The 12,460-nt window shown below is 42.9% G+C and overlaps 1 protein-coding gene across 1 annotated transcript in view; it reads right to left on the bottom strand.

Annotated features, from left to right (window-relative positions):
- Nucleotides 1–889: 889 nt before the first annotated feature.
- Nucleotides 890–12,460, bottom strand: part of aqp9b (aquaporin 9b) — a 64,307-nt gene continuing 52,736 nt past the window's right edge. Inside the window, exons 5-6 of the mRNA XM_068017895.1 lie at nucleotides 5,090–5,307; nucleotides 890–1,872 (exon numbers count right to left, since the gene is read on the bottom strand). Coding sequence (XP_067873996.1) covers nucleotides 1,680–1,872; nucleotides 5,090–5,307 — 411 coding nt within the window. The 3' untranslated portion in view covers nucleotides 890–1,679. The remainder of the gene's footprint in view (nucleotides 1,873–5,089; nucleotides 5,308–12,460) is intronic.

Raw genomic sequence — 12,460 nt, 5'->3', positions numbered from 1 at the left:
GGAAGATAACATCTGAGGCACACAGCTTCATCAAATGCATTGCTCCACAGAGAGCTGGCATGGACTTGATGGGCCGACAGGCCTCCTTCTGTGCTGTATGTGACTCTATGAACAACCCGCCTCCTGGGAGCAGGTTGGTTGCCTGCCCATCCGTCCTGCCTCTGTTAAAGCCAGAAGTGGGCAGCTTTGAGGCACGTTGGGCTTGGTTTGAGATTTCTAAACACTTTTACATCCCATCGAGCCCAAACCCATCAGTACTTGGGCGGTTAAAATTCCTCTTGCTATTTATTGGGTGAGATGTTAAACTGGGATCCAATCTGTGTATAAATCTCCAACTCTTTAAATTGATGGTAGAAAAATCATTTCAAAGCAGAGTCAATTTCTGATATTGCTCTCCTACTGGGTAAAGTTCACCACAAGGAGTGCAAAGTTGAAAGGTTAGCCCGAGCACCTTGCCATGTCTCTCAGGATGACCATGTCTTTGTTAAGTGACAAATGCTCAGCCATTTTGTGCATAGCAGAGTTTTACAAACAACGGTGAATGGGTGGATGGGTAATCTGTGTTTGGTGGTATTACTTTTATCAGAATTGCTTCTAAGTGCAGCAGTCAGCATCTCCACTTCACATTCCATGTTAAATTGTCCAATTATTTGCAAGTAAATTTATAAGTGCATTTATAAGTAAAGCAGACATTCTGTTGTAAGCGGGAATAGATGTGACAGTGAAGAGTAAACAAGGCCTTGGCAATGACATCATTAGGATCTTCCAGACTATACTGCTGATTGGTAAAATATGTATTAGCAAAAACACAGCACTGTATTGAGTTACAAAACATAATCACATAAGCAGATGTAAGGTTGCAATAATTTTAACTATTTATTGATATAAAATTTATTCAAGTATATGTTTTAGTTATTCTGTGAAGTAACGTAAAGAAACACTTTGGCATGGACCTGTGGAAATAAAAGTATCAAACACAAATATGTATTGGCGAGGAGATTTGTATAAACTGATATATGACACCATTAACACTTCTAATGTAAATTCATCTTTCTGATGCACGATATAGCTTGAAAATACCTTTTTATTTCACAAATATCTGTAGTCTGATTGGCATGCCATTCTCTTGGACAGTGATTGCGCCTTCCAGAACAGTGTTAATCGACATTGTGACACCACTCTACGTGGAAGTTGTATACAGAAATGTATAAATAAATGTATATGTGTGATATCAGCAGAATACACAGCAGGTCAAGGTGATTTAGGAAACATTAACCACTTGCAAAGCAGCTGAAGTAACTCATTTATATCTATGAGTTGAGTCATTACGTCTGTGAGTTACATGACATTGCCCCCGACAGGTATTCTCTAAGTAATTTATTCATGACTTTGTGACTCATGAGTTGCCAGGTTTTCCTCACTGAATATTGCACTGGTCTCAATTCTGTCCCTTCGCTACTTGGGTGCCAAATAGCCTTTCAAGGTATAATTACATAACATTAGATTGGCTGAATAATAGTTTGAGTGATTGATGACTGTGTTCCCGATCAATAAAATTAGAACCATATTCCTGTGACTCATTTTTCTGGAGAATAATGAAACTCTCTGAAATTAATCCATTTCTCTTCACAGGCCCAGATCCCAAACCTGGTAGATGGCACTCCTCTCAATGTTCAGCATTATTTGTTACACTGTACTGAAATCATTTCATATTTTGCCTTCCCTTCACTTTGCGGTTCTGAAGTACAGCGGCTCTCCTTTGGCGTTATGTCTTTATGGTGCAGCTCAATAATCAGAACGTAAATGGCCGTCCCAAGAACTCCGCCAATCATTGGTGCGATGACAGGAACCCACCACCATCCATCGCCAGCCCTGTGTGGACAAACAGCAGGTAAATATTAAACACAGTGTCGGAGTGTTTCACTCATCATTGTCACAATACCAGACTAATTTCATGGCCTGTTAGAATCTGACCATTACTGTACGTTATATTCACACAGCTATTGAGGTTCAGTGATATTCAGAAGAGTGAAGTTTGAGTGGTTTATAAACACTGTGCAAATCCTCAATATTAGGTTACACCACTGGCTCATTTCGTGGTATCTATAATTTCATATCTCCTGATCTCTGGACCTGTGTTGGATGCACGTTTATAAAGAACACATTTGCTCTTTTGCTACACCAACGCACAGGAATTCTTACCCCAGTATTTTTACAAAACAGCTTACAACTCAATTAGAAAACCCTGGAGTGTGTCATCGGAAACTAATGACTAACAATCTCTAATTTTGACAAAGTTCCAAGCTCACCGATGTTCAATTTATATCTAAAAAATATTCCATCATTTCTGCTACCTATGTCTCTTTCTCCAGCCTGGTCAAGTCTCCCTTCCCAGGCTCACTTCCTGACCCTGAACTCTCTTACACTAGTGTCTCTGGCCAGTCCAGACAAACCATGGCAACGCCTGTACCAATCAGAGTCCACTTGCCAACCAATCAGCACTCTCTTCTCATATAGTATAAATTTGTTGCTTCCCTTACATTGGTATTCTTGTGAATTGTCCTGATGAGTGCAAGATGAAAAGCTTGGACAAAATGTCTCTGTTTTCAGCAATACTTAAACCTATGTTCTTGATTCAGATGAACGACCCTCTCTGATGCAGGGAAGCTTTTCAAACTTGTATCCAAACCTATTTTTTATGGCTCACAGCAGCCTCCACAAGCTGGAATTTCCTCATGTCACTCATTTAGTAGAAAGGATATGAAGCAGGGAACACCAGTTTTGTACACATATTCCTTTTGCTAAAATCAATGAGCAGAAGAAAATGTATCTTCCAGGACAGGGTTTACAACACTCTGCAAACTGTACATATTTGTATAACACAGCCTAACCAAATGGCATCACATGACATCTCCCACTCACCTGCCCTGTAGCTTTCTCTGCATTAAATTGGCTCACCAAAGCAGCCAGAACTATGGGATAAACAGAAAAATAGGATCCCACTCTGTACAAATCTGTGCAGCTCATTACCACACTACAATCCGCTAGTGGCATTGTTACTCATGTTATTTTGTTGTGTTGGTGAGCTCAATCAATATAAATTTCAGCAGGTTCCTCCATCAACATATACTGCTGAGCAATCTTACTGTTCCAATATTGCTCTTTATATGGATGTTCAGATTTCTTGCTGTTTTCAGCTGTGTTTCAGTCTCCTGGGGTAGATCCTGTATGTAGGCCGTAGTTGCCCTTATTGCTATAGAACAAGCATAGGCTGCACGTGAGCGATGAAATGCAGCAACCAATTTATGCATAGCAAGATGCCGCAAACAACAATGTGATAATGACCAAATTATCTGCTTTAGGTCTTGGTCGAGGGATAGAACTTAACCAGGACACCGGGGAGAACTCCCCTGACCTTCAAATGCTGTCATGGGAACTTTTATGTCCAACTGAGAGGGCAGAGGAGGCCTTGGTTTAAGCTTTCATCCAAAGAATGGCACCTCTGACACTGCAGCACTCCGTCAGTACTGCGTTGAAGTACAATAGCAATTCAGTGAACAGCACGGTTTCCAAGACAATAGTTATTAAATTAGGTTTCTTTTTAATAAAAACGCAATTTTCTGGTAAAATTACAAATTTGCATTGTTGCACATACTGTGGCAGCAAGTCACTGTGAATTGATACTTAGCATCCTTGTTAGAGTAATCTGGGCAATGCGCCTGAGATGTATTGAAAAAAAAAACACACATCACTAGCAATGCTGGTTTTTGTGGTCTGAACGCAAATGAGCGTTCTGGCTTTCTCTGAAGCTCAGGACATCACCACGCTTGCATGGTCACAGTACATAGTGCCTCGTTCTGTTATGCATCAAGTATAACCTGGCATGCACACATTCTGTTTATCGACCAGCACATCAGGTATCGAAGAATAGATATAATCAGTGCGTGCGTTGCCAGGTTAAACAAGCCTGAGGAGCGGAGCTTATGTCAGTTGTGGCTGTGGTGCAGCTCATGCTATCATCACTTGCAGTATATTCTGGAGCATAGGCTGTCACCAGTCTCCCTATGCCAACATAGCAGATGGCACCATATGGTATCCTTTAATCAGAAACTTCCTCAGTATTAAATGTATAATTAATCATTTGTCCTCATCCCTCCTATGGTCAGCTGGGAATTCATTTTGATTCCAAGGTTAGTGACAGGATGCCACGTTCTGCTCCAGCCCATACTAAAATTCTGAATGGGAGGGTGAGGGAGAGTCACACAACTGATGAAAGTCGGAAAAGGAAGGTTGGTATAGGGGCATCTGCACAGTGATTCTGAAGTTGATCGGGAGAGGGCTGAACCGATTGTATTTTTCTCAGTTGACTAATTTTAGGGAAAAACTAGGCAGGTATAAAGCTGGAATTCCCAGGATTCTACTCATATTTGCTCTTTGACTCAAATTAGAAATCAGAGGAAAACATATTCCCAAGAGGATGTTCCCAGTCATGAGAGAGGACTTCTTGGGGTAGGTGGCAGGGGGAGGGGTGGAAAACTTACTAAACTCTTCTGGATCAGGAAGCACAATTGATGTGAGTCAGTGACTTATCAGATCTGGTTCTGTGCAGTGAGAAGCCCTGGAAAGTAGAATTAAAGCATAGAGTTCGATCTGTAGATCCCTGGACGATAGCTCAGGCTAAAATACTGAAATCTTAGAAAGACTTTATCACTTGCCAGGGTACTAATTAAATAAGGAAGGAATTTGTTTTGTTTCTAAATGTAAAACATGGTTAGCTGCAGGATTGATATATTGTAGAAGTGGAGAAAGGGAAGTCCAGAGTAGGGGCACTTACACAGTTGGGTTCTGAAGCTTTTAGGAAGAAGGTGGAACCACTTGCGCCCTGGGGACATATTTTGCTTTGTTAATTTTAGGGATTTTAGCTGGAAGCTGGCTCTGCCCAAAAACCTGGCCAAGCGCCATGACAAAGTAATGAACACTTCAAGTTTCTGCCAATTACACCTGTTTTTGACTGTTCGAGGTGGCTCTTCAAATTAGGCTTTTTTTTGTAGGCGCAACGTTACTACTGGAATTCTCAATTGTCACATACCTGAAAACCTCAAATCCCCATCCAGCCACAGCTGTAAAGAGCCTGGGTCCGAGATCACGAGCTGGGTTTATAGGACCACCACAGTTGAAGCCCATTGCAAAACTGATAACCATGAGGATCAGGCCAATCACCACTGGCTCCAAACCTTTGGGTACACAATCATTCTTCGAGTCCAGAATGGCCAGGATAGAGAAGAGCAATGCAGCAGCGCCCACAATCTGTTCAAGACAGAAAGCAAGTTTCATTAGTTTTATTGATATTTGTCACTTGCTTAACATCATTTACATTTTCATTTTTTTTCAAGACATTATCAATTCACATGGAAAAATATATATTCTACAAATTGAATTTCCTGTTTTTTTTCTCATGATTTTAAAACATGATGCAAGCTGTTTTGGTTCCTTTGAGGAGATGTAATTAATTTGACAATATAGGTTGCAATGAATGTTCATATTTTCAATTGTACCTTTGAGAAGTGTAAAGCTTTGACTGACAGATGGAAGTTGATAGAACTGGTTTTGGGAAATCATTGGAGAGTTCTGTCAGGGAGAACAAAGCTCGAGTCCGGAGAATAAAATGGGTTACAGGAATTTTTGCACCACAGGTTAAATTTATTTCATGATCCCACTGGCTCTGTGTTGATAACATGTACTCGAATTTAATGTTAGTATATACTTTACTTAAGTGCGAGAGACACCATAATCAGGTGACAACATCAGACTTATAAAATAACTAATTGAAAATAAGACATTGCATCTCAAAGCGGGCATGGTACAAGTGAAAACATCTGTGTTTGGTAGTGGTAAATTCATTCTCGTAGTTTTTAGGTGCTTGGCCTTTGTGTTGAGGAGTTTCTTTAATCAGTGATTCTCTTTGTTTAGCTTATCCTTGTGTTGGTATGTTTCTTATTTCCTCTTGTTACATAGCTCCCAGCTTTGTTGGAAAATTCAAGGGCAACTTAAGGTTTTTCATTGAATTTCTCACATCTCACTAGGCTCTGCTGTGTTTAAGAGGGTAGTTGACCAACTCTAAGGCTTCCAGCTTAGTAACACTTCACCTAGTTACTAGGAAATGTGCAGTTAAGGTCATTCCTGTAACCCAAATTGCAATAGTTTACATAAAGCTGAAAGCGGCAGGAGATGTGGGATTAGGCTGGGTTTTTTTCCTCTGGCTGGTGCAGACATGATGGCCTCTTTCTGTGCTGTAACCTTTCCATGATTCTATGTGCAGCAATGGCCCAGTGCAGACACTCTGGGGTTAATTCTCGTCTTCACCATTGGGCAGGAGCAGGGCAGTAGTGCGATGAAAATTCACCCAATTCCCACTGCCAAGCTGGCCGGTACCATTTTGAAGGGGTTTTGAAATGGGCGGCCTAGGGACACACTGGAAACAGGAGAGCACTTCATTAGCCATCCATAGATATGAACTACCAATGGGGTACTATGTGCTGCGTATGCTGCACCAATTGCAAATAGGCAGCCTAACTAGCGGTTGTTAAAGCGAGTGCTGCAGGGCAACCAGAAACGTTTGACAGTTTGTAAATCATTTTTGTAGGTTTGGGAAGAGCATTAATGCTCCTCCTAATCCCCACCACTGTAAGGGCTTCTTAGCAGTGGGTATGAGCACACCCTGCTATTCCATTATCAAGGAGGAGGAAGAGGAACTGGACAGGCTGAAGCAAAAGAGAGTCTGGAAACATTCAAGGAGGCTACAGCCCACCAAATGTTACATCTCCCCTCGGAAAATACAGGCAGCACAAGCCATATGTGAGCTTTTATTAAGCAGACGTTTATAAGAAGAGTGCACTTCATTCAAGAGGCAATAGAGCAGCTCTGTCACGTACTGAATGATGAATTGCAGCCGCACTTATCTTCCTGTACTGCTCTCTGGCTATGAATGTAATCACTGCATTCAATCTTATTTCATGCAGCCGTGGATGCACTCGACAGTATGGGCTTGCATTCCTCTGGCCACTGATGCCCTTTACAGCTGCACTGGCAAACTGACACTTGATGTCACTGCAAGACAGCAAAAATGCAGGGTCATCGACTTTTATAAAGGTGCCGACTTCTCCAAGGTCCAGGTTGCAATCTATGGCACCAATGTTGTTTTGTGGGCTCCTACAGTAAACATCCTCAGCTACTTCAACAGGAAGATCCTCCACTTGGCCAATGTACAGACTGAATGTGACAACATGCAAAGTATGTTACATGTCAATCTCCAATAAGTTGGAAGGTGTCAGGATACCCTCATCCTTCACAATTAAACCCTCCCTGACCGTTTCAAGGAAGAATATTACAACAGATGGCTTCTGATTACAAATCCTCACCCCCTGCTCTCATGGAAAAGGACCACACTAGGAGTAGCCCTAGTAGTAGCTGGGGAGCACTATAATGAGGAATATCATCAAGAGATCCATTGAGTCTTAAAGAAATGCTATCACTCCCTCAACAGGTCAGGAGGCTCTCTGCAGTATCTCCAGATCATGTCGCATGAATAGTAATTGGCTGCTGCGTCCCTCACAACTTCATCTTTCAAGAAAAGCTGTCATTTGATATTGCTGGTCAGGAGGTCGTGCCTCTGTTGGAGCCTGAACGACGTGCCGGAGACCATCATAATAGCCTGCTCTCAGAGGACTCCTCAGTGACTACTGCAAAGGGCATCAGAGCACATCTCATCACTGCAATCTTCTCTTCTGTGTAACACAGTCTATCTTTGACACCACTGCCTTTCATCCTTCTCTTCAATTTTCCAATAAAGGACCATTCCTTCAATTGACTACCCATCCTACACCATGGCAGCACATCAGCCCTCTTTGTCCTTACGTAAATGTGCCAATATTCATCACCTGGGTGAATGAGCCAGTGCCACATAAATGCATCTTTTCCTGTAAGGCTCCAACATATGTGAATAGCAAAGTACACATTCTATTTTAGTACAACAACTGGACACAGACCAACCTATTCTTTCCTAACACCATGCTTCCCCATGGATCTTTCTCTCACCTATTCTAGTACTTCTTCTGGATGCAACTTGAGGGCCAGGATTGCGGGAGGTGGTTGGTTTCTCATGCTCTAGAAAAGGGTAATGGACTGAAATGACCCTTGTCTCTGCTGGAGGGACGCTGCTGCTGCCTGAATTTCTGGTGCTTGCTCTGGGCTGCCTAGTACTGTCTCCCATAGTGCACCGGCATTTCAGTCTGAGGGGGAAGGCTAGAGGTGCTTGCAGCTGTCCCGAGAGACACAGAATCAAGCAGGTGGGCTCGAGTCATTACCATTTTTTTGGGCTCTGGAAATGAGGCCTCACTGATCAGGGGAATGCTTGGTCTAAAGGTTGCTGAGACACAGTTAATCATGATCTGGAAGCCACAACGCAGGGTGCTCTGTATTCTCTCTGCTATTACCACCAGAGCTGTGGTCTGTGCTATAGTGAAGGTAGAGGCACCCATAGGTCGCTGGTCATTTCTTAGCTGAGGGTCTGCTGCAGATTCCAGCGAAGCTGCCTCACCGTCCACTCATTCCTGAAACGAAGACAGAGCTTTTGAGACGTTTGCGGCAAAGTGCCGTAGACTTTAGCGCAACGCTTGTCAGTTGCCGCACATCCTCCGAGACTGGTCTCAGTCCCTGCATGTAGGCAAGATGTTTCTTGAACGTCCCTCTTTTCAGGTGAGTACCTGAGAGTTCTGGATCCCACAACTCTGAAGACTTTGGCAGCCTTCACCTCAGCCTCCACTGGGAAGGTGGCACTTCCTCGCCCACTCTCAGTCCTCCAGCTCCCTCATGCTGTGTGCTGCACCCACACTAATACTATATAACTGCCCCCGGATGGAAGTAACTGAACTGGTGCTTGGGTGTGAGTAAGCATGTGCCTCAAAAGATAACATTGAAAGAGTTGGGGCAAATGAACATGGTGCAGGATCATGTTCCAGGGACTTCCGTGGCCGAGTACTCATCATTCCCCTCTTTATCTTCACCATTATAATCGATGAAGAAGAAATGCCTTCCCTGGTGCTCTTCCTCTTCATCATCTTACACCCTGTTATCATCTTTTGTTCTCGTGGTGGTGATGGATCTGCAGGAAATGAGGGCACAATTTAAGAATGCTAGGGTGACTGTGTATCTGTTCGGTCACTAACCTAGCTCCAGTGGTTTGCCATCGGCCATGGCAAAAGCAGAGTGCGTCCTCTCAAACTCCATTTTTTCCTCCTCTAGGGTGTGAGGGGATTAAGGATGGGGATGTCCCTCTTTATGGCCCACCTCTGATGAGCATTGGCTCCCTTTTCCCCTGCAATAAGATAGAGTAACTGAGGGGAAGACCAGCAGCTGAGAAGTGTGTACTAAGTGACATGGAATTGCTGAAGGGAGAGATATGGATAAAGGGGTTTTAGGGCTGTACACATAAGAAATTGCTGTCAGGGGAGATGGGTGGACAAAGTGCAAGATACCGAGTTCAGGCCTCCCTTAACCAGAGTGCATCGTGAAGGGTTAGTAATGCATGTGTGCTTTAAAAGGTGTGCAGGGTGGGCAAGGAAGAAAAGGAGGAGTATCCAATCTGTTACCATGTCTGCCCTGGCGAGGTTGTTGAACTTCTTGCAGCACTGCTCTGCAGTCCTGGAGGTGAGGGCTCGTTGCCAGTGCCACCTCCCTTCAGATGGAACAAGTGATATACCCGGCTTGCTGGCACACACAGGAATTTGTCCCTTCTGATTTCAGTTTCTTCGATGTAGGCTTCGAGTTTTGAGTTGGTAAAGTTCCATCCTCATCTTCACAAGACTTAGTTCTTGAAAAGTATGATGAAAAGATTGATGAAAGTTCCAGCAAAGTTCTGAGAACTTAGTGAGCCAAGCTCTGTTCCTTCCTGTCTTTGAGGCTCCCTCCACCACTTAGCCCCCCCCAGTCCCGGTGCTGTAGTGTACAGGCTGAACTGTCCTTTTAAAAGCTACATCCCAGTTTCCATGCACTGCAACCGAGTTACCCCATTTTATATACCAATGACTACTCCAATAGGTATTCATATCAGCTCATTCAGGAAACTTTTGTGTAGCTTCCTGTCCAAGTCAACAGTGTGTGTAAATCTCTTTTTTCATTGGCTTAACATTGGCACAAGTTACTGTGAGGAAATTTACCCCCCCCCCCCCCCCCACCATGTGTCACCTCCTCAGAAATTTGTTGGTAAATGCATCACTTGGGGGTGGGGGTGGGGGTAACTAAGCCACACAGATGGAGAAGGTCCCTGATTTTATCCTTGGTGAATAATCACAGCAAAGAGCTTGGTGGAAAGAAACCCCTTACCATAAAAGGTGGGCATGAGTTGCTCACAATCATCTTCCCTCTATTCAAAATGTGAGCAGCTTGTGCCTGATTGTGTGTTAAGGGCTTCCATCCCAACAAACTCTTGCACTCCAGCACTGAAGAAGAAATTCTACCCCAGGAGACTGAGGCTAAAGAAGCATGGAAAGAGGATCTTTGAAAAATGCAGTTGAAATTTATAATCCAAACCACATGCCACATTAATATTAAGTGAAAGCAGGACCTAGAGCAAACATAAGACCATATGGGACAGAAAAATTCTTCAATAACTGCACACAAGCTGGAATTCATGTAGAACTTTTATAAAATGTGAATAAAAACCATCATCGTTCAATCAAACATAAGGCACAGGACAAAGAAAAGATAAAATAAGCTTCTTATTTAAGAGAATATTAAAATGATTTGCAACAATTATGAAAAATGATAGTTAGAGTGTAAAATATTTAAAAGTTAAATTAAGTAGTTATTACCATACAGCATATAAATATGAATAAGAAACATACGATAGCCCAATGAAAATACGCTGAATTATGTAATAAATAGGCATTGTGGCACATTCCTGGAGCTGCAATTGATTGAATTCCTTCCAAAGTGAATATTGGTCAATTGGACAAGGTACTTGAAGACCTTGTGTTAGTTTTAGTTTTAGTGATACAGCACTGAAACAGGCCCTTCGGCCCACCGAGTCTGTGCCGACCATCAACCACCCATTTATACTAATCCTACACTAATTCCATATTCCTACCACATCCCCACCTGTCCCTATATTTCCCTACCACCTACCTATACTAGGGGCAATTGCTAATGGCCAATTAACCTATCAACCTGCAAGTCTTTTGGCTTGTGGGAGGAAACCGGAGCACCCGGAGGAAACCCACGCAGACACAGGGAGAACTTGCAAACTCCACACAGGCAGTACCCAGAATTGAACCCGGGTTGCTGGAGCTGTGAGGCTGCGGTGCTAACCACTGCGCCACTGTGCCGCTTTTCAGTACAAGTTGAGATTGATGCTGAGTCATCTGCTATTATTTTAAAAAATGATACTGGAAAATTGGATGAATCAGATTTGGATGATCATTTTGAAGGATGGTTGCATGATTGATGTATCCTTGAAGAAGTTTCCCTTCACATCCAAAACTATGGAAAATGGAATAAAAACAAGAAATGCTGGAAATACTCAGCTGGTCTGGCAGCATCTGTGGAGAGAGAAGCAGAGTTAACGTTTCGGGTCAGTGACCCTTCTTCGGAAAAGGGAAGATCTGTTCCTCCAAGTTTTTGTACTTTTGTGACTTTGCTGATTGCATCTGGATGAGGAGAAGTAGGAAGGTTGTGTGTACTCTCTTTCTCTTCTGTTATCTTTTTGCACACCCTCGACATTCTGTATCCTCTCTGTGACAGCTGGTGTTCTAGTGACTGACAATGCTGTATCAGAGCAATGCTACATGTGGCCGGACTCTCATTATTAATTTTGCACCATAGTGCAAAACTCATTTACGTAATTCGCACACGCACTGTGCTTGGCATAAGATGCTCTGGGAGGACCCAAAGTTTCGGATATGGTTTATCAGATACCAGCAACTTTTAAAAAGTAGTTACGTTGTTTGACGACCAAAAATGGCCTGGACATAATGTTCCCACTGGCGGATTGACCTGTCTACACTAAGCATCGGGGGTCCAGGAACAAATACTCGTCTTATTTGGAGGAAGCGGACAACAGGAGTAAATCGGTTCAATTTACTTATGAGGCTCCCTCATTTAAGAATGGGCATAAAGAGATTGGATCATTTATTCGGCACTCCAATCACATTATTGGACGTTTATTTATTTCAATAAATTTTTCAGCCTTGCTGGGGTTCTTTATGCTCAAAGCCTAACTATGAGGTACTGTGAAATTGGGCACCGAGTAGGCCTCAGACCTCAGTGCCTGATAGTATGGAGTTGCAGCACTTTTGCTGTCAGCGATTGTAATATTGTCTCACTGCTTTTGATGGTTTCTCACTATGCGGTTTTCTTTGATCTTCCATTCAGCACAAGTAGGAATGTTGGGGTATATTTCTGGGTT

This window comes from Heterodontus francisci, chromosome 38 (assembly GCF_036365525.1).
Source record: "Heterodontus francisci isolate sHetFra1 chromosome 38, sHetFra1.hap1, whole genome shotgun sequence".
NCBI lineage: Eukaryota > Metazoa > Chordata > Chondrichthyes > Heterodontiformes > Heterodontidae > Heterodontus > Heterodontus francisci.
Note: the sequence above shows the minus strand (reverse complement) of the source record. Positions and strands in the feature narration are given on the sequence as shown.